The sequence below is a fragment of the Phragmites australis genome, chromosome 6 (genome assembly GCF_958298935.1).
Source record: "Phragmites australis chromosome 6, lpPhrAust1.1, whole genome shotgun sequence".
NCBI classification, from domain to species: domain Eukaryota; kingdom Viridiplantae; phylum Streptophyta; class Magnoliopsida; order Poales; family Poaceae; genus Phragmites; species Phragmites australis.
Genome location: NC_084926.1, coordinates 16463535 through 16488632, shown reverse-complemented (window position 1 = coordinate 16488632; position 25098 = coordinate 16463535). Strand labels below are relative to the sequence as shown.

At 48.8% G+C, this 25098-nt stretch overlaps 1 protein-coding gene and 1 non-coding gene across 2 annotated transcripts; both read right to left on the bottom strand.

Annotated features, from left to right (window-relative positions):
* Positions 1-13026: 13026 nt before the first annotated feature.
* LOC133923308 (small nucleolar RNA R71) lies at positions 13027-13133 on the bottom strand. Its single transcript, XR_009910569.1, has one exon. It is a non-coding gene; the product is annotated as a small nucleolar RNA R71 (small nucleolar RNA).
* A 5795-nt stretch (positions 13134-18928) lies between these two features.
* LOC133920510 (MLO-like protein 1) lies at positions 18929-23901 on the bottom strand. Its single transcript, XM_062365124.1, has 14 exons — positions 23646-23901; positions 23466-23523; positions 23155-23366; positions 21568-21684; positions 21438-21489; positions 21245-21336; positions 21071-21145; positions 20911-20999; positions 20758-20807; positions 20523-20563; positions 20100-20309; positions 19691-19758; positions 19547-19607; positions 18929-19260 (listed from the first exon to the last, which is right to left on the bottom strand). Exons 1-14 carry the CDS (start codon positions 23784-23786, stop codon positions 19078-19080), a joined length of 1449 nt encoding a protein of 482 aa, XP_062221108.1. The 5' UTR covers positions 23787-23901; the 3' UTR covers positions 18929-19077.
* Positions 23902-25098: the final 1197 nt, after the last annotated feature.

Genomic DNA, 25098 nt, shown 5'->3' with positions numbered 1-25098 from the left:
GAGCCCGCCCCGAGCACTCCGAGGGTGGAGCAAGTGGCCGCGGTGAAGGTGGTCGCGGCGAGGGCGACACCGGCGTGGAAGTCGTCGGGGACCCCGAGCGCCTCTGCAGAGAGGGCTCGCAGGGGACCCAGCACCCGACCGTCGTCAAGCCAGCGGTCGTGGCGGCAGAGCGAGCCGAGCTCGACAGGGACCACGTGGCCCTCGTGGAAGAGAGGGGCCAGCTGGAAGAGATCGGCAGGCTCCTGGAAGCCCGTATCTCACTGGCCCGCGCAACCCACGAGAGGTCGATGCGCACAGTAGCCGAGGAGCGGAAGGCGTTGGAGGAGGTGTGCGACGAGGCTGTCGCCGTGCAAGAGAAGGCCACTCGCATGGAGCGGCAGGCGACCGAGCACGACCAGGCCTCGCGGAGGTGGGCCGCGGAGCTGCTCGCTCGGGAGCGGCTGCTCCTTGCTTGGGAAGAGGCGGTCGGCAAGCGCGAGAAGTCTGTGCAGTCCGCCCAGGCAGACTTAGCCCGCCGGAACGATGAATTCGAGCGGAGCCATGCCGAAGTCCTTCGTCGGGAGGAGCAGGTCGCCATCCGCGAGACCGACGTTGAGATCACGGCGACAGCTCAGGATGCCCGGGAGGAGCAGATTGCGCTGCGCGAGGCGGAGGCCGCCCTGGCATCGTCGGCCCTCACTGCCCAGGAGGAGCAGGCCACCAAGTAAGAGGCCGAGCTAGCCACCCAGGAACAGGCCGTCGCTGCCCTGGCCAAGCAGGTGAAGCGGGCACAAGCCGAGGCCCCCGCCACCAAGGGCGTCCCGACCAGCGCAGCCGCGGAGATCAGCCTTGAGGAGCGGTTGCAGATCGCGAAGGACGAGCTCGAGACCGTCGTGGCCAAGCGGACCAATGTGAAACTGATGATGCGAGATATCCTTCGTCAGGCGCAAAAGTTCATGAGGTTGGCCGGGCTCGGGCGCGTCTACGTGGGCGAGCAAGGGCTGGACAAAGAGACAATTGGACACCTTGCCCTCGGCTTCGAGGAGATCACCCGGCGCCTCAAGGCTCTCCCGAGGGCCGTGCAGGAGTTGGCGTCTCGGGAAGGGCGTGCTCTGGCCTAGGTAGTGGTCGAGCACGTCCTCGCCTGCTACTGCAGTCGAGACCCTGCCTTCTCGCTGGAGCCGATCCGGCAGGGAGTGGTCAAGGCCAAGGAAGCGGCTGCCTGGGAAGCTGTTCGGGACATCGCCACCGAGGTGGTGGCGTGCTTTACGCGGGAGCCACCGCCAGAACCAAGCAGCAGCAGCAGCAGCGAAGCGTCCTCGCCCCCTTCAGAGCCTGCCGACTAGATTAGATTTTTTGTATTTTTGAATGTTGTAAATATGGGAGTGATCCCCTCCAGAATGGTTCTTCTTTTGAAATATAATATAAGCCTTTCTTGGGGATCAAAATTGTAACGTGCTTATCTTCATGTTTTTCGCTTTTCACTTGATGCCCTGAGAAGTACTTAGCCAGACCGAGCCCGACCTTCCTTCCCCGAGAGTGAAGTCACCCCGACCACTCATCGCACGAGTAGTGGGACCACCCGAGCGTCCAGCCCCCGAGCCCTCGCGAGTCCGCAGTTGCTAAGTCAAGAGACAAAGGCACGACCTTCCTTGCTCGGAAGATGAGTCAATCCAGAACGGAGCACGCCAAGACCGGTGAACACTTTTCCACTCTGCGACCTCTCAAACAAGCAGGCCAGAGACACGTGCGGGCGGAAATGTGACCAAGAGTCCCCATGGTTTGGTGGTGTCCAGGGTAGGACTGACCAAACCGAGCACTGACAGCCCGCCCCTGGGGTCTAGGCGGTCCCGACCGCTCTTTGCTCAAGTGGTAGGATTACCCGAGAACCCCAGAGACTCGATAGTGCCCGGGGTACTGCCAAGTCAGCCGAACACCACGTCCACCATAAAGGACTTCGGTCAGCCATCGCCGTCTGTACGGTACACCTAACTACTGTCTGTTTTTGTCGTTCCGAAAAAAGCGAGCATGTGGGCAGGGTTTTGTGCGCGAGGAGACCATCTCGCCGAACAGATTAGAATGCGAGGGTCCCGAGGATAACTCGGGAACAATAGTTTACTACGTAAGTAAGAATGGAAATTCATATGACTTTAGTCACTCACTGGACAGCTGTTAGCCTTTCGGTCGATCGATCCAGGAGGGGTACGCGTCCCGAGCTCGGAGTACCCGGAAACTTGGTTCCCTCGTATGGAATGCCCGAGCACTGGAAAGCAGGTGAGAGAGCCAGGGGCTAGGAGGTCCTGACCACTCATGCCCGAGTGATAGGATTACTCGAGGACCCCGTAGGCTCGAGCAGCGCCCTGGGCACTGAGGCCCTTGCAGTCGAGCTGCTTTATTCTTGATTGTTGATCTGTAAGCTTAAGAAAATAGGAAAAGACTCTTTGTTTGGTGCGCTCTGTTAGTGCGGTACTCATTATAGACTGCTCTCATTTTTTGACCCGAGACCTCTCGAATGCCCGGACAGGCGAAGTGTATAGACAGAGGCATAACCCAGAGGTCCAATGGTTCGGTGGCGCCCAGGGTAGGACTGGCCAGATCGAGCACTGACAGCCCGCCCCTGGGGTCTAGGCGGTCCCGACCACTCTTTGCTCAAGCGGTAGGATTACCCGAGAGCCCTAGAGGCTCGGTGATGCTCGGGGCACTGCCATGTAACCGGACACCACAGCCTACCATAACAGACTTAAGTCAGCAGCTGCTGCCTGCGCGCATACTGACCGGGATTCATTTTTATCAACAGGAAAAATGAGAGAGCGTGTTTTTCTCGAACAATCGAGCATCTCACCAAACAGATTAAACATATGGATCCCAGAGAAAAGAACTCGAAGATAAGAGTGTATATTGACAATTTTCTACAGAAGTGGTAACTTACATGGTTGGTGGCAGCCCCTGGCCAACTTGGGCGGGGGACCCCCGGCCTGGTTGGCCCAAGCACAAACATGTCTGCCTAGGGATAGAACATGCGCAGATGCTCGATGTTCCACGTGTTTGGGAGCGGCTGCCCATCATCCGTAGCCAATCGGAACGAGCCTTGTCGCGGGACACCGATCACGGAAAAGGGGCCTTCCCACATAGGGGAGAGCTTATTCTTTCCTTCACGCGATTGAGTGCGACGGAGAACTAGATCCCCAACCTCGAGTGACTGGGCCCGGATGTGACGCTGATGATAGCGCCGCAGGCTCTACTGGTATCTGGCTGCTCGGACGGTGGCGCGTCGCCGGCGCTCCTCCAGGTAGTCGACATCGTCGCGTCTTCGATGTTCCTGTTCACCTTCGGAGTAGGCATTCACCCGAGGGGAGCCAAGAGTGAGCTCAGAGGGGAGGACCGCCTCGGCACCGTAGACGAGGAAGAATGGAGTCTCCCCGGTGGCGCGGCTTGGCGTGTTCCGGTTGGCCCATAACAAAGCAGGCAGCTCATCGATCCACCATTTCCCGTGCTTTGCGAGCACGTCATAGGTCCGGGTTTTGAGCCCCTTCAGTATCTCAGCATTTGCACGCTCGACCTGTCCATTGCTCTGAGGATGAGCGACAGAGGCGAAGCAGAGCTTGATGCCAAGGTCCTCGCAGTAGTCCCCGAACAGGGCACTTGTGAACTGAGTGCGATTATTGGTGATGATTCTGTTCGGGATGCCGAAGCGACTTGTGATACCGCGGATGAATTGAAGCTCCATGTTCTTGGTAACCTTGATAACTGGGACCGCCTCCGGCCACTTAGTAAACTTGTCGATGGCAACGTAGAGGTACTCACAGCCCCCGATTGCTCAGGGGAATGGACCTAAGATATCCAGCCCCCAGACCGCGAAGGGCCATGACAGGGAGATGGTATGGAGAGCCTGAGCTGGCTGGTGAATTTTCTTTGCGTGGAACTGGCAAGCACTGCAGCGCCGAACCAACTCGGAAGCGTTCTGGAGAGCTATAGGCCAGTAGAAACCTTGCCGAAAGGCCTTCCCGACCAGCGTGCGGAACGATGCATGGCCACCACACTCGCCCTTGTGGACCTCAGTGAGAAGCTCACCGCCTTCTGCCCAGGTGATGCATTTCAGGAGAACACCGCCCGTGCTGCTCCGATAGAGATCCCCATCTACTATGGCATAGCGTTTGGACTGTCGTGTAATCCTCTCGGCAGAGGCATCATCCCCGGGAAGGATATTTTCTTTCAAGTACCATCAGATCTTGTCGATCCATGAGGTATCTTGAGAACCGCCAGCAAGCGCAGCGCACTCACCGGGCGGCGGCACCCTGACGGGACTTCCCACTGAGGGCGCCGCTTGGGTTCCCTCAACTAGGCTCGAGGGTTCCCCTTCGTCCTGGTCGGCAGGCAGGATAGAAGGCCGTGTGAGTCTTTCTTCAATGGCTCAGGTAGGGACGAGTGCCCAGGAAGAGGCCAGGCGAGAGAGGTCATCAGCCAAAGCATTATCGCGGCGAGATATGTATCGCAGCTCTAGGCAGTCAAAGTGCCTCTCTAACCTCCTGACTTCCGCCACGTACGCCGCCATCTGAGGATCCATGCACTGGTATTCCTTGGATACTTAGTTGACCACCAGCTGGGAGTCTCCCTTGACCAGCAGGCGATGAATCCCAAGGCCCACTGCCGCCCGGAGGCCAGCGATGAGGCCCTCATACTCCGCCATGTTGTTGGTTGCTCGGAAATGCAGCTGCACAACGTACCGGAGTACTTCACTCGTTGGGGAGGTGAGAACCACTCCAGTCCCCGCGCCTTTCAGTGTGAGGGAGCCGTGGAAGTGCATGACCCAGTACCTGGGCACATCGTGCCTGGGATATGCGGAAATTTCTTCATGGTCGATCTCGGGGACGGGCGTCCACTCTGCCACAAAGTCAGATAGGGCCTGCCTTTTGAATGTCTGGCGGCTGACAAAGTGCAAATCGAACTTCGCCAGCTCCACTGCCCACTTGAAGATGTGCCCAGTGCCTTCTCGGTTCCAGAGGATCAGCCCTAGTGGATATGTAGTAACCACCGAGACCTTGTGCGCCTGGAAGTAGTGGCGCAGCTTTCTGGAAGCGACAAGCACGGTATCGAGCAGCTTCTGGGCTTGGGGATACCTTGTTTTGGCATCTCGGAGGACTTCGCTGATGAAGTACACCGGTCGCTGTAAGCGGCGGGCCCAGATAGTGGCTTCACCCGAGGGCTTGTCACAGCCCCCGAGCTCAGCGCAGTGGTCGGGGCCGGCCGAGTGCTCGGGCTTGACTCCCTGGTCGGGAGGAACCGACTGCTCGGGCTCGACTCCCTGGTCGGGAGGAGCTGTGGTCTAGGGCTCAACTCCCTGCTCGGCAGGAGCCCCGAGAACTGAAGGCTGCTCGGGGGCGATCGGGAGCTGGGACCCAGCACCTTGCCCCGAGCACTCGTCATGCTCCACCACCAGCACCATGCTCACGACCTGAGGAGTGACCGAGACGTAGAGCAATAAAGGCTCGCCCTCGGAGGGGGCCACCAGTACGGGTGGTGAGGTGAGATACTTCTTCAAGTCGTGGAAGGCTTGCTCGGCCTCTGGCGTCCAGTCAAAGTGACCGGTCTTCTTCAGGAGTTTGAAGAAGGGGAGCCCTCACTCCCCGAGCTGGAGATAAAGCGCCCCAGGGCCGCCATGTAACCAGCGAGACGCTGAACTTCCTTGAGTCGAGCCGGGGGACACATCTTCTCGATGGCTTGGATCTTCTCTGGGTTGGCCTCGATTCCTCGGCTGGAAACCAAGAAACTGAGGAGCTTGCCCGCGAGCACCCCGAAGACGCACTTCTTGGGGTTGAGCTTCAAGCGGGTAGTGCAGAGACTGTTGAAAGTCTCAGCTAAGTCCTCCAGCAGGGTGGCGCGGTCTCGGGATTTGACCACGAGATCGTCGATGTAAGCCTCGACGTTGCGGCCAACCTGCGAATCAAGGGTAATGCGCACGGCGTGCTGGAAGGATGACCCAGCGTTGCGCAAACCAAATGGCATTGACACATAACAATAGGTCCCCACCGGAGTGGTAAAAGAAGTTTTTTCCTTGTCCTGTCTGGCCATGCGGATTTGGTGATAACCCGAATTTGCATCTAAAAAACAAAAAAGATCGCACCCCGCAGTGGCATCTACAATTTGAAATATGCGGGGCAAAGGAAAAGGATCTTTCGGACAAGCCTTGTTTAAATCGGTGTAGTCGACACACATACGAAGCTTGACATTGGCCTTCGGGACGATGACTGGGTTTGCCAGCCACTCTGGGAGGAGGACCTCTCAAATGAAGCCGGTGTCAAGGAGCTTGCCGACTTGCTCCCGGATGAACTCCTGGCGCTCGGGCGCCTGCCGCCAGACATTCTACCTCACCGGTCGTGCGTTGGGGCGCATAGCAAGGTGGTGCTCGATCACCTTCCTAGGGATCCCGAGCATATCAGACGGTTGCCATGCAAACACGTCGACATTAGCCTGGAGGAAGGTGACGAGCACGCTTTCCTATTTGCCACCCAGATCACCGCCGATTCGGACGATCTGGGAGGCGTCTTCGCCCACCACGACCTCCTTCGTAGGAACAGAGGCGTCGGCGGAGAGTCGGGGTTTGGATGAAGAGGGTCCCAGGCCCCCTGGGTGTCCTTCGACCTCGGCCCGAGCAGAGACCAAGGCCGAGTAGAGCTGCTCGGCGTAGGAGACGGCACTGCCGGTCTCGGTGGGCACGGAGATGGGGCCTGCAGGGCTCGGCATCTTAACCGTGAGGTAGGCATAGTGCGTGACCACCATGAACCGAGCGAGCGCCGGGCGCCTGAGGATGTCGTTGTAGGGGAGAGGGACTTCCGCGACATCGAAGATGACGTTCTCCATCCGAAAATTATCTCGGCTCCCGAATGTTACGGGCAGCTCGACCTACCCGAGGGGCAGGGTGTGCCCCGGTGTCACCCCGTAGAAGGGGAGCAACGGCTTTAGGTGCCTGGAAGGCACCTGCAACTTCTCAAAGGCCTCCTGAGAGAGGAGGTTTAGGCCTGCACCCCCATCGATCAGCACCCTGCTGACCTTTACATTGCAGATGGTGGGGGACACTACCAGGGGTAGTCGCCCCACGCCTGCAATACTCGCGGGGTGGTCCGCCAAGCTAAACGTGATCGGGGCGTTCGACCACTTCAGGGGCCTTGCGGCCTCCGTGCTCGGAGTCGCTGAGCACACCTCGTGCCGCATGGTTTTGAAGTAGCAGCGGGAGGAGGGCGTGTACGCGCCCCCGTCGAAGAAGGCGACGGTGTGCTCAGGCTCTTGGAACCCGAGCTCTTGGTTCTCAGGGGTGGCTCGCTGCCCCTGCAGCATTCTTCGCGCTCCTTCTGGTGCCGCTCGACGAGGCCTTTGACCGAGCGGCATTCCGTGAGGTCATGCCACTCAGTCTGGTGGATATCGCACCACTTTCCTGGCTCAGGCTTCGCGGGAGCGGGAGCCCTTGGGGGAGCAGGAGTCCTCACGGGAGCTGGAGGCCTCGCGGGAGCAGGCCTTCTGTCGGCAGCCGCCCGACGCGCTGGCCTGCGGTCCAGGCCCTCTGCCGGCCTACGGGCAGGGCCCTCCGCCGGTACAACCGGGGCAGCATCACGCCTTCTTCTCTTTTTCTTTTCCCGCTTATCAAAGCAGGAAGAACCTGGTTGGTCGGCTGCGGGTTGCTCGGGGCGCGGGACATGCCACGCCCGAGCCTCCACCGCCTTTGCACACTTGTCGGCCAACGCGCATGACTCCGCGGTGGTTTTGACCTCGTGCGTCCCTAGCTTCTCGAGCATCCGCTCATCGCGGACGCCCAGCCGGAATGCGACGATGATGGCGTGGGGGGTTATCCGCGGGATGGTGTTGCGGACCTGGCTGAAGCGCTGTATGAAGCGCCGCAGCGTCTCCCCCTCCTACTGATTCACGGCGTGGAGGTCGCACTTCCAGCCGGGCCGTGTGAACGTGCCCTAAAAGTTGGCCACGAACTGGTGGCAGATCATCCCAGGAACTAATAGACCCTAGGGGTAAGCCAAGAACGGGCAGAGCCCCTCAAGGCTACATGGGAATAATTGGCCATCACCTTTTCACTGTCGTCTGCCGCTTGGACAGTGGTGGTATAGATCTAGAGGAACTCGACGGGGTCGATAGACCCGTCGTACTTCTCCGGCAGTTCTGGCCTCAACTTCGTGGGCCAGCTGACCCGACGGAGCTCGCTGGTGAAGGTGCGGTAGCCTGTGCCGTACCCTGCAGCGTGAGCAACGCCCTTGGGAGGCGAACACCGACGCGCTGGGGAACCGCGGCGGTCATGGGCTGACATAGGGGAAGCCTGGTCCTCTGCCTCGGCCTCGTGCCAGGACTCCCGATGGCGCTCAAGGGTGACACACGCATCTTTGGCAGCCCTCCAATCGTTTAGGTGCAAGCGGAGGTCCTGAGCTCCGGTTGTGGCCAGGGGGTGGCACTCCGCCTGGAGGCCCCCCGGCCGGTTCGGCCGCCACCTGAGGATGGACCGGCCTTGGTTGCGCCGTGGTGGGAGGTGGCATGGGAGCTTTTGGCCAGCACCTGCCGATGAGCTGTGCCCACCAGAGCGGCCACCTCCTAAAGCCAGCGACCATCTGAGTTTCCCCCGCCGCCTGGACAGGCGGGTGCCTAAGGAGCGCTTGCACCGCAAGCAGCGCGCTCCCAGGACTGGCGTCGCCGAAGGTGAGCCTGCGTCGTAACGGCGCCCGGCGCTGTCCGGACGTGGATCTCGCAGCAGGAGTGTCTGCCACTTGCTGAGGGTTAGGCAGCACGCCTGCAACGGCGGCGCCGGCCCTGCTGGGCTCAGCGCCATTGTCCCCATGAAAGGGGAGCGCCGTACGGACGGACCGTGGCTGCTGCTATTGAGGAGAAGCAGATACTGGGGCCTCCTGAGCGATGGGCTCCACTTCTTCACTGGAGCTGGAGCCGGTGCGTTGGAGACGATGTCCACCTGCCATCTTTTCTGCAGAGAACAAAACGAATTCAGGGATGCAACCCCCCTACCTGGCGCGCCAGCTGTCGGAGGGTGAACTCCTCAAGCGGGGATCTGAAGGGACCCCCTTTGAGATTCGACCGGGGGGATGATTCTGAATCCACTTCATAGGTGAAATAAATGGGAGCAAATGAGATGCAGGTGGAGGTGGAATGATCGGATACAGAATGGAGTAAATGCTCAGGGGATTTTTAGACAGGTTCGGGCCGCACTGAGCGTAACACCCTACTCCTGTGTGTATGCTATAAATGCTCTGAGAATGTCTCTCCGAGTATCCGCTGGGTTACAAGAATATTTGTCTAAGTCTAGAGCTTCGTGCTCCTTGTTCTTCGGTTGATCTGTCTTTTGTGCTTCGGTGTTCGTCAAGGCTTCTAGACTTGTCCTCTGGTTGATCTCGATCTTCCTTGTCGTTCTTCGAGGAGCCCGCCCTACTTATATACCCGCTGGGGTGGTAGCATGCCTAGAAAGGATGGCGCGAGTTCCAAGGCGCCATAAATGGAAAGCAACCATCATGGGCTGCTGCGCGAGGTGACGGGGAGGGTTGAAAACGCGCCCCCGTCCGGTCTTGTTCGTCATCATACCGCTTTTCAATAGGTGCCATGGGGAGGGCCCACCGGGCAGCCACCGAGCAGCCTGGCGTGCCCACCCGGTCAGAGCAAGCCTGACACAGTAGGGCGGCAGGCGGGATGCCTCGAGCTCTGCGACATTATCCCGAGACACGCCAGATGACGTGTGATGGGACCCGTGCATTAAATGTCCCCACGCCTCCCTGCCAGGCCGTGGCAGGGTCTGACAGCGGGTGTGGGGGGAGTGGTTGGAAGTGACAGGCCACGCGCCTTCTTAAATGCAGCATCGGGCCTCTCACCAGTTGACACCTCACCACTGGGCCCCTGTGGAGACCACCGGCGAAGGACTTCTCAAGCCCTCGGGGAACTGTGAGTGCTCGGGGGCTACTGTTCGCAGCCCCGAGCACTCTCTCCCGGATATGCCTCTCTTGGTCCTCGAGGAACCGAGTGCTCGGGGACCACTGTTCACGACCTCGAGCACTCTCTCTTGGAACTTGGCTTTTCTTAGGTCCTCGGGGAACCGAGTGCTCGGGGGCCACTGTTCGCAACCCCGAGCACTCTCTCCCGGAACTTGGTTTTTCTTGGGTCCTCAGGGAACCGAGTGCTCGGGGGCCACTATTCGCAGCCTCGAGCACTCTCTCCCGGAACTTGGTCTTCTCGAACCTCGGGGAGATAACCCCCGAGGGAGGGTGCCACGTGGCACTCTGCTGTCCTGCCCTCGGGACTCGGGGACCCCCGGTTCCCATATCACCGACAGTTGCAATCGCCAAGTCATCTTTGGCGCACAGATCTGAAATATAGGCATACTTGAAGGGCCACGCGTGGTCTGTAAGAAGCCACATTGACGCTCATCCATAGAACGGCGGAGAAGCTCGTACAACACCTCCATCCCTGCGAAGAAATAATAACATATAACACATAGTTCTTTTAAATTGATGACCACATAATTTACATCAACAACATAAATCATACACAAAAAACTTCATATGACGAAGAGAACAGAAATAATACACGAATAATACCACATAGTTTTTACATCAAGAACATAAAAAATATACAAATAACTATAGAAACACATAGTTCCTAGATAGCATATCTGTCATGGTCTACCCCAATACAGTGCACTGCTTGTCCTCCACGTACAACTCTTCCACGTCGACTACCGGTGGATAGCCCTGCTGCAGCATCACCGTGGTTATGTTGTGGTCAATCCTTTTCCTTGTGATCGTACTCATCACACTTGTTGCACCTCCTCACAGACCTACCAACTTCAACTTCATCCATATTGTTACGAATACGCCTAGTTTGTGGCCGACCACCTTTTCCATGGGAATGTCAAAGGAACATCATAGGGGGCAGACATATTGGCATATCTCCATCGTAAACTGTGAAGTCACCATGTGCACTGAATCCACAAAAGTCTCCAGTCCATGTCAGCAGCATATTTTCCTTCAAGTAAAATTGTGACATATATACTGAGGTTCCCATGATAATATAGCCAGCAAATGAGAACATGAGACATGTAAAAGCTTTGGTTTGTTGCAAGAGAATTCGCACCATCCATTGAAAACTTGTCCTAGGTTCACCTCATGAGTGACAATTCTTGTATCGCTCCCCACTACTTCTTTTGATCTCAGGGTTATGTCGAAGCGGTGCTCATTGACGCCCATGCTACGAACCATATGTTCTATGTAACAGCCCAAATTCCTAAAACCAAGAAAATAAAAACTTTTTCAAAAGAAATTAAAAAGAGCTTTGCATAAAATCTCACATTTGCCAAATTGGGTTGGGTGAAATATGTGTTTCTTTTTTCCTTAACATGCCATTATGTAATGCCATCAATATTAATTATCTAGTTTTAGATGCATTCATGATTTTAGTTGGATAGTGCAAATGTGTTATGGTAGGTTAAAGCTCGCTATATTTTTTTTCAAAAAATTTAAAATAGGATTAAGCAATAAAACATCGACCTAATTTGGAAACTTCGGAGTTTGTCACATTGAAAAATCATGAAAAAAATGTAGCCGAAGCACTCTTGTTAATTTTAATGTGACCAAATTTAGCCTCCATGCAACTTTTTTTGATAGATTCTCTTAAAGGGTTATGCCATCATCTTTCTTCTTTTGCCTTTGTTGTGGCACCAAACACATTCTATTCTCCACCACTATACTTCGTTCCCCGAGCCGATCCAATGTCCCTGATCCCATCCAAATTTGGTATCCTCCATTGCAAATCCATGCCTTACTCTAAACAAACACGGATCACAAAGATAATAGGGAATTAGAGGCTTACCCACCAAAAGTTCCAATAAAAAATATCTTACCCTCCAATACTATCACATCACCTAGGGGCAGCACGACATACCCAAAACACATTATAGTATTCAGGATATATAGAGGGGAATGAAACTCGATGATCCACTTGTGCTACCACCGACATCTAAGATCATCAGGTTGGCCAAGAGTTCCCAAAGGATATGTGATGTGTCTCTAACACCATAGGAGGTGGTGAAGGAATTTTGTCAATGGAGAAAATGTGCTTCGCTCCTTCACATGTTAAGTTGGGTCCAAACTGGACCATAAGGCATGTTATTGGCATTTCCCTCCTATTTATTTCTAAAAAGAGAAAAGGAAAGAGAGAAAAAGAGCCCCTTATAAAGCGGGGACTGAGTGGAAAACCTAAATGGAGAAACAATTTGGTAGTATTTGATGATATCAAAATAGTATCATTATTTTAGTATGCTAATGCTTCAATAATGCCTTCTGCAACATGTGCTTTTATTGTTATGTTGCATAAAACTCTATATTCATGTTCTATACTTGAGCATTACATATATTTATTTTCTATCATATTAGTGTAAGTTTTTATTTGTTTTTATGCATAATAAATCTTTTATGGATCTCCCATGGATGAAACACGATGAAAGGAGTTAAATCGGAGCCAACGTGAAGGAGTTACGGGTGTCCAATATGCAACCTCAAGCTTACTTTCAATATTTGGGCATATTAACCACCTCAAATGGGAAACATCACAATACAACAATTGTAGATCTCATCGAGAGCTACAATTTTCATATAAAAATTTCCTCATCTGACTCTGTATGACGAAGTTACAAGCTCTAGAAGACAAGTTGCACAATACACAACCGAGGTTAACGCAGGGTCTGGTGTGGTCACCCTGGTCACCCAAAGCCGTGGATGTAACTAACTGGTGCCTTCATAAGGCCACGGGGACTAAGAAATGTACAATCAATAATCGACTGGTAGTCAGATGTATTTCTAGGCGTAAAATTATGTAAATCCCAAAGGAGAACTTGTACTTTGTAATTTTATAAAGGATTAATAAAGATCATCATTCCCATATTTAATGCCCATGTTATTTATTTTGTATATTTTGTATACTAGCATGCCTCGCATATTATCAATCATACGCAATTAGGGAAACTCCTTCAGGGAGTGTTTCTTTTCGCAAAACACCAACCAGCTACGCAACAAGAACACAAGCTTCACTCAGAACACTGATGAGACCATCATTGAAGCTTTGGAGAGAACGTAAGAGTACATAACTGCTTGCCCACATCATGGCTACGCCAAATGGTAGATCTTGCAGAAGTTCAAGAAGGGCTACAACGTGTATCAAAGGAGAACCTCGATGCGTCAGCATGAGGTTCTTTTTTTAGCGAAGGAGTTACTGCTGCTGAGACGCTGATCAAAACCATCTTGGAGAACCAAGGCTGCGGCTCAGAATGTACTACTTTTGCATCAACCGGCAACGCTAAGAGCGTGCTGGAAGTGAACGAGATGGATATACAAGCTGGGAAGGAGGCTGGACCAAATTGGAAGCAGCAAGACAGAGACCGTACAACCAGCCGAAGCCTTAGCTATGGTAACATTAGCAACACTCAAGGTAACTCATCACATAACCTAGTCCCACTTGTAAGTGAAAGTAGAGCGAGTAGTTGGCAACACACACGAGTTCTACATTGCTCAGTGATCGAGTACATATACACGTACAGGTTAGAGATCAACTAACTAGATCCTATAATCAATCCACTACGTATGTATAGGAGCTAGGCGTAAGACTAGGAGTCAGTTAACCTACGAGGAATGAGTTAGAGCCTATTTGTTTCCACTACAAATTATGAAAAACAACTTTTATAAACTAAAGTGGAAACAAACAAGTAGCTTTTATAAGCTGGATTCTATAATCTGATTGCTAGATTGTCACAATCCCACAATCCACTGTCCATCAACTTTCCTCAGCTTTTGATTTGCAAAAAGACCAAACTGCCTATCAGGCTTGAAGTGGAATTACCCACCACTACCCCTCCTTACTCCAGTACACGCGCGACACCGCCAAACGCCGCTGCCACCCTCTCTTCTCCACTGCCCCCCTCCGCACTACCCGCGTCCTCAACTCCCTCCTTGCTGCCCTCTGCTCCTCCTCCCTGACATTCCTCCATGTCGCCCCCTTCGTACTCCTCCGCGCCGCACCCAACTTCGCATCCTCACCTCCGTGCTCTGTCGCGCCCACCAGCCCTCAGCTACCGCCGACCTCCTCCGCTGCATGTCTGCCCTCCTCCTCGGCCCGGATCTGAGTGATGCTGCCATTTCCCCGTCGATCGAGCTCGCGCGCAAGCCATCTTCCCCAACCCCGGCTACCGTGTGAGCTCGACCATCTCCCCACCGTCAACTGGCCACTCGAGAGATCCTCCGCTGCCATGGACCCCTCGGTGATCTCCTCGGAGACGCCCTGATGCTCAAGCCCATCTCCTAATGCCCTCCCCACGACTCCTCCTCGCGGTCATCACCGCCACACAGCTCAAGGCCGTCGTGCCACCCTTGCCGTCATCGTTCGAACTCCAGGGGTCCCTGTTGACAAAGTGATACCTTAGATGGATTCCTATCGCGTCCCGAAGCCCCTTCTAATTTCTGATTGCCGTTCTGCGTCACCAATCGCCGCTAGCGGGCTCGAGCAGAGCCGCTATGGCCGCCTCCAGTCAATTTTGACCGGGGTCAACAAGGGGGACCTGCTGGAATTTGTATAATTTGATAAATGTGTTATAATTGGTTAAATCAATAATTAAAAAGTCTAAAAACTATGAATTCAATTTTGTATGAATGATGTATCTTTTGCAATTTAATTATGCATTTTCGTATTTTACAAATAAACTCCAAGTTCGATCGAATGAGAAACGTGTCACGAAATAGTAAACATAGCACTCAAGATAAATGAGGGCATTTCAGACTTTTAACATGCACAAACAGCAATCCAACCCATCCAAAATCTAGGTTGTCAAATAGCTCTCAGCGTTTGAACCCTCAGCTCTCCATAATCCAGCTTTTCATAATTCAGAATCCAAAAGCTGCTTTTTAGAATCTATAGCTGAAACAAACAGGCCCTTAGCCATTCCAACACCCCACCATAGTCGATGCGTCACCGACGCCGATGCAGAGATTGGACTTGAAATCCTCAAACACCGATGTCAGAAGGCCTTTGGTCATGATGTCGGGGAACTGCTGGCTCGAAGGAACGTGCAGGACGCAGACTTCGCCGAGGGCAACTTTCTCGCACACAAAGTGGATATCCAACTCGATATGCTTGGTGCGTCGGTGATGAATGGGATTCTGCGAGAGGTCGACAGCAGACACGTTGTCGCAATAGACCACAGTGGCTTTGCCGAGGTTGACATGGAGCTCTCCAAGTAGCTGTCGCAGCCAGCAGCACTCGGCAACTACGTTTGCGACAGTACAGTATTCGGCCTCCATGCTGGACCGCAAGACCGTCGGTTTCCGCTTTGAAGACCACGAGACTAGTGAACCACCGAGGAAGATGCAATATCCTGATGTGGAACGTCGTGTGTCCAAGCAGCCAGCCTATTCAGCGTCCGAGTAAGCAATGATGTCTGAGCTTGACGAAGCATGGATGTGAAGGCCATCCGTATGTACCGAGGCTTGTGCATGTGGAAGCATAGCTACTGCACTGCATAAGTCAGATCGGGGCATGTCAATGTCAGATATTGCAGTGCCTCCATGATGCTTTGGTAGAACGATGCGTCAGAGGCTAGAGTGCCCGATGCGGCGGAGAGCTTCGGCTTTGTGTCGATCGACGTAGGTGCCGGTTTGCAGTTAGCCATGCTCCTGTGGTCAAGAAGGTCTTCAGCATACTGAGCTTGCGACAGGAATAATCTAGAGTCGTTCCGTCGCACCTGAACCCGTATGTAAGTGAAAGCAGAGCAAGTGGTTGGCAACACATTTGAGTTTTGCATTGCTCATGATCGAGTACATATACACATACATGTTAGAGATCAACTAACTAGATCCTATAATCAAGCCACTACGTATGTTCAGGAGCTAGACGTAAAACTAGAAGTCCGTTAACCTACAAGGAATGAGTTAGCCATTCCAACACCACTCCATGCATAGCTGAGCCAATATATTCGAGCAAATAAAGGTCAATAAGGGTGTCTCAGAGAAATTCAGAATTATTGATCGAGTTGTGGAGGGACTAGATGACAAGATCGACAAGATAGCAGGTGCACTGGGCAATGTTTCTCCTCGATCTAAGCAAAATGCTAGAGAATCAAATCACTCAAGTGGCTTGAGCAGTGAAACCAAGCACGGATAAACTACCAGGCCAGCCAAAGAAGCCACCTGAGATGCTAAAAGCTATATGATCAAGATCTGGAAATATTGAAGGATCCAGATTGGCAAGCAAGAACATGTCTAGAGGCGTTAGTAATAGAGAAGGCGCAACAAACTGAATTTCCTGAAGCCGAAGAAGAAGCAAGTCATGTGGCCATGTGGGTGATTCCACTATCCTTCCCGCAAAGCCTCGCTTCCGGAGAAATCAAGATGAGCAGTTCACTAAATTCATCGAGGTGATAAAAAAGCTTTATGTCAATATTCCTTTGATGGACACAATGCAGTGATGCGTGAAAAATACGTATTTCCTAGTTATTTTATGAATATCTTTGATAATTATTGTTCGACTAACCATTGATTAACTGCTATTTGCATGAGATATGTTCCTTTTTATTAAACCCACAGAAAAAAGGGATATTTTGCACAATCCATGCAGATAGATGCGAAGATCTTTTGAAAACAAAGCCATTCGTACCAATCACACTCTGATTGTAGTTTCCAGAAGGTTTAGAGTGGTGCGGTATGGTAACCAACGACTATACCAAATGACCGTACCACCTCCGTTTGGGCCCAGCTCATCAAACCAAATAACATCCATGAAGGCGGCAGCGTCGAATGACTTCTATGGGCAGCACAAAATCCTATCCCAGTGGTTATTTAAAGACAATATCGATCTACATCAAGGGATGACCACAGAACCACCACAAGACACCAAAGGCCGTCAGAAAATCTAGTCACCACTATTTCCACCATAGTTCTTCTATATCTTCTTCATTAGATGCACTGTAATAGGTCTCCTCCATCATTTTCTTGGTGTAAACATTTATCGCATCAATGAAGTTATTCATCTTTGCCTTCAATTATGTTCTTCATTTATTTGATGATGATCTTCCTATCTACTATTATAAGTGTAATTTCCATTGCGTTGAGCGAGTAGTCCCCTTAGGGATAGAGGGCATGTAAGTGCCATGTAGCGCATTGTTAGTGTAGATTGAGAGTAATCTTAACGTAGTCTTTTCCTATACAAACCATTTTGTTTGTTTCTCGCTTTTTTCAGGTTTGTTTGGCCACAAATACAAAGATTGGATATACAGAGGGAGGCAACACCTGTGTGGATGACCAGGATGTAGATCGAGGCTATGTGAAAGGGACTATACCTAGTTGCAGCGAAGAAGTTTCACTGGGAATCAATGGTACAACCATGACATGTAAGGTGTTATTCCAAGATTCGTCCCTTGATAAATGTGTATGGCGACGGTGTCGTGTGCACTGAAGGATGATTGCTCTTCTCCAAAAGCCCACAAGAGACCGACCAATAGGAGGAAATTAGGGCATGCCACCCAAGCGATAAGCATATTTATTTCCTACGATTAATATTTACCTTATTTATGCACTAACATGTTGATCATCTCCCCGATCTACGCGACCAATTAGCTACATGGTTCTGGTGTGTCATCTACCCTACTTTAAACCATTGCTGCTATCCTTGTTAATTTCAGCATTATTTATTTCTCGCATTTAATAGTATAATTATTATTTAGGGTTTTCTATGTACAAATATTAAATCCTTCCTACATTACAACCAAAGTATTAAGTGATTGTAGGGTTAGATCACAATGCAAGCTTGGTAGACCAACTGCTTGAGGTATCGGTATTTAAACCTAGAGTCACTCTAGGGATTTCATGTTGCAAGTTCTTCGAAGTGACATTGAGAGAACAAACGCGGACAACAAGGATGTGTTACAAAGAAACATGCATGTACCTACGTACTCGTGCCATTTGAAGGACATCCTCTTCAACAAGCAAAGCCTTCCTAGCACATAGGTGGTCAAGATGACTGAGGAATGCACAATTGCCATCGTCAACACTAGTCCAGTGAAGAAGAAGGATATAGGATGCCTAACTATACCATGTTCTATTGGGCGGCAACATTTTGAGCATGCTCTCTGTGACGCAGGGGAAAGTGTGAGCGTCATGCCAAAATATCACTAATGTAGAAAAGGTCATTACCGTTGGTTCAAAAATGGTATCAGTGCTGGTTTTGGAATCGGTAGTGATTAAACGGCAGTGATACTTAGTAGTATCACTGCTAGTTTTGCAACCGTTAGTGATATTCGGTCCCAAATCCGATGTTTTGGGGATATTTTTTTTTTGCATACAACAAATGAACCCCCATGCCCCCATGGCTTTTGTGACTTGTGACAAACCCCCACGGTTTCTGTGGGGGTGGAACATGGTCGTGATTAAGGTCTAGGAGAAAAGGAGCAACATGCCACCTCATCGCCGCCCTGATTATAAAGAGAAGCAAGCGTCCAAAGCTGCATCTGGAAACTAAAAGAAAAAGAAGCCTGAAGTGGTTGCAGCCAAAGGCTCCTAAAAAAAAGAATCCTGCAGTGTAAACCCCAGTGCCTCTGTTTGGAGACGATGCTAGGAAGAAGAATTAAGGTACGGAGAAAGTCAAGCTCGATGATTGTAATGGAGCGCTTTTGGGAGGCAACCCGATTATCTGCATTATATTAGTAAGCAGTTTTAGTCACATGCCACCAGGAGGTCAACATGAGATTTTTTATGTAGTGTTGCCAAGAGGTCAACCCGGGTTTATTTGATAGTTTTTTTTATTCTGCCAGGAGGTCAACTTAGAATTTTAATTTTGTGAGATTAATTAGTAAACTCTGCTCTCGTAATAAAACTCATAGGATCGGCATGCATATATATTTTTGTATTGTATATGACTTGAACTAACATTTCATAGGAGAAAAATCAAATTCAACAAGTCTGAAGAGCCCAGTGTGAAGACCAAAGCCCAAACAGGACAATACACAGCCCACGAAGCATACATTGTATATTGGCATGTTCATATGTTCGCTTAGATTAGCCAAGCAGTCCCTTACTCTATTGCTAAGTCTCTCCTTGCATTTGTCATCTGAATTCCACCACCCTCACCAATAGGTGAATTGTCACCTACATTTGTTGCTGCCATTCTTTTGCGCCTCCTAGCATTTTGGGCCCAATTGTTGAGGCCTTCAGATATATTCTCATCGAACATGGTTTTCTTGAACGAACTTCCCATCTTCATTAGTAAGGGATATAGAAAAGTCGCATAAAAATGAGAGTGAAAGTAGTTAGAGACCATTAATAGCGACCTATGATGACACTATTTGAATATGTGTGGCATAGAAAAAATAGAATATATTGCCACTTTGAAGTTTGATGGTTCATTTTTATAATTATGTTAATGTTTGACTTAACCAACTTTAGTGTCTAAGGTGACTAGTTTACTAAAAATAGGAAAAGAACCAAAATGTGATTGAAGAATATGAGTTCAATTTGAACCCAAATAAACTAAACCAACTTACTTGAGAGATGACCGCGTAGAGAGGAAGGGTGCTATAACCGCAGAGGAGTTGGCTAATGACACTGAAACCACATAAATAATATGAGTTCTAGATTCATTAAATGCTTAAGAAGTCATTGCTAACATAGAAAACTTTATAGGATACCTTATTACGAGTCGAGCAATAACATATGCGGGTTCTCCCATAATGCATGATTCAAATCCAAATGTTACCTACAAGGGTTGATGAGTGCTAGGGTGAATTCTATGTTTACTTATGCAAATATTAATCATAAAAAGTCTTAAAGATTAAGTCAAACTAGTGGAGAATATTCAATGCATGTTTTGCATATTTGGATGTTTGATTGTGATATGTGAATCTTACATTAGAATTGCAACAAATTAAATAGATTGCATACTACGTGTTGATTGTATCAATCCTTTTCATAATAAATGCCGATGACATAATTTTGTATAAGAATGATCCATTCAGTGTCATGTTTCTCTCAATTATGATTTTGATTGAAACCAATAGATATTTTGTTGGGATGGCAACTAATGCTTATTGCTCTTACCAACAACCAAAAGAAAAATGCAATCTCAAATGCATTTTGGAACAAGACGATGTGGATCAAGAGAAGGACTAGTTTAGGCCGGTGGAACCAAAATAATTCATCCGAAGGGGTTACAACTAGATCGCCTTCTATTGCCGTATGCTTCTGGGCAACCTCGAGAGCCAACTCAGTTATGATATGCTCCATCTTACTTCCAACCACAAGTAGCAACTGTAAGGAATATAATGTATCAAATATGTTATGACTTTACTAGTGAAATGGAATTTATATAGAACACTTGCTTACTATGAAACAATTAAAACAATAACAATATGTTTTATTTATGCTTCTAGAAGATTATGAAGTCAAATAATCTTCATATTTACATATAGAATTTGGATTTTCAAGCAATCTTTATCATGACAACATAATTTGTTTACTTACAATGAAAGGGGCGACTGATATCGAAATGTAGACATAGCATCCTACGACAAACGCAACAATAGAGTAGCATTAGTATTTCCAATAAGGAAACAATATTTTAATTAAAGAAATTAAATAAATTTATATGATAATATAGTCGACAATAAGTACTAAAGTAGCTGCCGCACTAGTGTTGTATCTTAGCTATATGTTCTAGAAAAAATTGAAGCAATACTCATTAACTATAGAATTATACCATGGACATTCAGTAGCAAGAATACCATTAGTAAAGCCCAAAGGTACCAACTGCGATTAAAAGCATGTACATTAGTTGATCGATCATCACATTTAAGTATTAATAAAATATGTAAAAAAAAATTATATTAGCGCGTTAGCTTTAGGCATTTACCTTATGCCAACAACTTTCTTGAAATCAGCCTCCAGTGTTCTATTCATATAATTATAAAAGTTGAATTTTGGATGTCCCCTACAGTGTTTCTACCCAAACAGACAAGCAAATGTAAGCTTCTTCTACGTAATATGAAATATTAGGAAACATGTTTGACTACCATAATGAAGCCAAGTCGCATGGTTGTGTAGTCCTCCTCAGTGACTGACCCATATAATTGTTTGAACAAAGAACGCTGAAGTAAAAGATAAATTAGTTTGTATTTAATTGGTGTTAACACAAACCAACATAAATATATGTGCTAACATTTTAAAATACAAGGGAAGTAAGATACCAGCCAACCGAATACTTTCCACCATTTTCCGTGACCTTTAAAGTGAGTTCGGATAAACTTGAATTCTTGCACATGCTTGATCATTTGAGGACCTACAATTTGTTCATCCAAGATCACAGAATAAGAATGCAGTTTATAGCTTAAACAAAACTGTTCAGTTAACTTGCTAAACTGGGATGTGTATATCATATACCACTATCATCGTTTTGTTGTATCTTCTCCTCCCAACATTTCCAGTTTCTTGTCTAGATGATAATGAACACAATCTTTAGAGAAAATAATGTGATAAGCCCTTTTGAACACAAAGCTTCACGTTTCAATACCTGTGTGATTCCAAGAATAATGGTAACAGCACTGAAAACTACATGTGTGACTGCTAGGACGAAGATAAATATGTGTAACTGATGAATAGCTTGAACTGAAAGAATTGGAACTTTGCCCTGCAGAAAATGACCATATATAAGTAGTCTGAGAAGACGATGAATGCATGAAAGATGATATATGTGTAACTGATGCATTATGGCTATTTAGATCGGTCCATCACATCTGTTATGCGCAGAAATTACTGTTTAAACATGTGAACAGTAACCACGGCACTATAGCACGAGATCAGAGAAGTTAGGATAAATTAATTACTATATCTATTAGTATGTTAGGATTCAAATTGATTGGTTTAGAGATAAGTTTAGTAGGATAAATTAATTAGCATGAGATCAGGGAAGTTAGGATAAATTAATTAGTATATCTATTGGTATGTTAGGATTTAAATTGATTGGTTTAGAGATAAGTTTAATAAGAGATAAGTTAGGAGTCGGATTGAATTATGATTGTTTAGAGATAAGTTTGGTATGAGATAAGTTAAAAGTTGGAATTGAATTATGATTGTAATTTCTCCTCTCTATATAAAGGGGCAGTTGGCACATTCTTGTAATCAAGCAACAGAAAAATCAATCTAAGCCGTCCCCAATATTCCAAATCTACCCAATCTATAGTCTAATATATCTCTCTACTAGCAGCTGACGTCATCTGGCTATCCTCCTAGCGGATGTTTATCCCCCAATGATCTTATGTTCATAACATTTGGTATCAAAGACAACTCATCTCGACTCATGGCTTCATTGTGCTCTCATCTTCATCGCCGCCACCGTTTGTGTCGCTGTCGCTATACCTATGGGCAACAACAACGGAGCCACCATTGGCGCTGCTTACCACCAGCACCGTGGGCAAGACACTCTGGCCAACTTGGTGCTTTCACGTGATGGGAGGCTGACGCTACAACCGTTCATCAACGTGAGGATCTCAAGGGCTACAATTATGGTGGCCATCCTGCAGTTCGAGGATGAGCTGCTCAAAAAGAGGGGTGAAATATCCTATCCAGCTCATTAGGATCATTTAGATCTATCCATCATATTGTTGCACACAGGAATTATTGTTCGCGTACATGAACAGTAACCGTGGTACTGTAGCATGAGATCAGGGAGGTTAGGATAGATTAATTAGTATATCTATTGGTATGTTAGTATTCGAATTGATTAGTTTAGAGATGGTAGGAGATAAATTAGAAGTCGGATTGAATTATGATTATTTAGAGATAAGTTTAGTAGGAGATAAGTTAGAAGGTAGAATTGAATTAGGATTATAATTTCCCCTCTCTATATAAAGAGGTAGTCGGTACATCCTTATAACAAAACAAAAGAAGAATTAATTTAAGTCTCCTTAATCTATAGTCTAATCTCTCTCCACTAGTAATCGATCCCGTCCGACTATCCTTCTAGTGGATATTTATCATCCTAATGATGATCTTAGGATCATAATAATATATATCTAAACAGCATGAAAAATCACAATATCGGGAATATACTTTTTAGACAAATCTAGTTACGTAAGTGCCCAGCAAACCAAACCCGTACTTTACTCATGCAGTAGTCACTGTTAGTGCCTCCTCCTGCAAGGAGCCTCCTAGTGCTGCCCAGCACGCCGGTGAACACGGTGCCGCTGGTGCTGGACGGCGGCCGCGGGCAGGGCACGAGGTGGTACATGACGCTCTCCCGGACGCATATCTTCTGCACGGGGCCCTGGAACACGTTGAGCAGCAGGGATATGAACCCCATCAGCATCAACTCTGCACCGACGCAAGAAATCGTTAGAACTGCACACTCTTTCTTCAGGCTACGTTGCAAAATTATTTGGAGATCAGATCAAGAGAAGCATGATGTCCAACCTTCTTTGACCTTGAGGAGGGCCTCGTACAGCAGCTTCCTGCGGCCTTTGGATAGCCTCTGTTCATGCAAGAACAGAAATATGATTTACTTAGTACAGGTCGGTGCATAAAACTCAGTGAACAATAATACTTCTCGCCGTGGAAAAAAAGGACAAGTGACAGCTGCCGGAACGCAAGTACCTTGCCTAGGCGGTGGAGCATGCGCTCGAAGAGCAGGGAGATGACGACGATGACAGAGCAGACGGACGCGACGATCCATATCGGCGTGTGCTCGAGCGTTATCTCCGCGTCGCCGCCGGCTTTGGCTCCTCCCCCGGCCATGGCCAACGGCCAACAAGCTCTTCAGACTTTGAGCTCCTACAATGCCCCCTTGTTCCCGCTCTTCCTCAAGAATGTCGAAAAGGGCCGGGTATTATTCATATAAAGGAGTGGCATGCCTGATGACTGCACGGTTGCCTCTTCTTATCAGTTTATAATGGTCTTACACGCTGACATGGAAAATTTGAGTAAGAGACTACAAGAAAAACAAGGACAGAAATGTTGAGATCTTTCTATATTTTACTGGGCCATGCTGCCATTTGAACTGTTAGAACGTGCATTTTGTTTGTCTTTGAGAAGACTGAATTTTTTATTAGTCAACGGAGTGCCACACCTTCTCCACATGTCCGTGCATTATTATAGTTTGTCCTTCCTTACCATGTTGTGCTCCACATTCCATGCATTATATAGTTTATTCTTCCTTACCATGTTTCTGTATTTTGTATTATCTTCTACTGCCCCTCTGATCTTAGAACTAGTCCATAATAGTGCCTTGGATAAGTACAAATGACAAGAAAAATTTATAGGATCGGATTAAAAAACATCTTACTCAGTATGACACATGTCCTCTTCTCTCTTATAAGGGTTAGCTGTTGGATTAAAATAAATATAGATCAGGATTTCACGAAAATCTTTCTGTAAAATATCTTATAAAATTAGTAGATGCGTCAATGAACCAGTGCCTTGATCCGCCACTGTAGTCCATGATCGTACGAGCGACAAGGTCCCCATGATAATGCCTACGTACGAAGGATGGCTGTATCAATCAAAAAATAAATAAAAAATAGATGATTTATTTCAGTGAGTGTTACCTCCCAGGTCAAGAATCGAAGGCAGCATGCCAATGGTCGTGATGCAGCGACAGGGACGACAGAGCATCGCAGCTGCTTACGCGGGCATCGTTGATCGGATGAGCTGCGTGATCAAGTGGACTAAGATGCAGAGCAAGCGGGCTCGTGGATGCGAAGTTGTGTGGCATCCTCCCCAAACTTGGAAGAAGATTAGGACAAACCGAATCGAACCGGGCATCAACCACCGGGATGGTAGTGTAGGACAGGGAAGACGACGACGAAGACTGCAGGTTCGCCGTATACAGCGCCGGTAAGTCAAGTCATCCGGTGAGCGTGCATCGACTACACCTGCTGGAATTGGTTGTTAATTGACGCGCTACTGGTAGTTGCGAGCCATGGTTGGCTGGTAAATTTAAGAGCTGATACAAGAGTGGACGCTGATCGATTCCCGAGGGAGAAACCACCACCACCAGCAAGGATCAATTTGAACACTTGATATATAGAACGAGGTGAGAGAAGGTTCA

Excerpts from the sequence above, each read along its gene's own strand:
- LOC133920510 (XM_062365124.1), bottom strand. The coding sequence starts at position 23,786 with ATGGCCGGGGGAGGAGCCAAAGCCGGCGGCGACGCGGAGATAACGCTC. Across the intron at positions 21,000-21,070 it reads TGCGACTTGGCTTCATTATG|AAACACTGTAGGGGACATCC; the intron begins GTAGTCAAACAT and ends CTGTTTGGGTAG. Across the intron at positions 19,759-20,099 it reads CATTTTTCTTTTGGTTGTTG|GTAACATTTGGATTTGAATC; the intron begins GTAAGAGCAATA and ends CAACCCTTGTAG.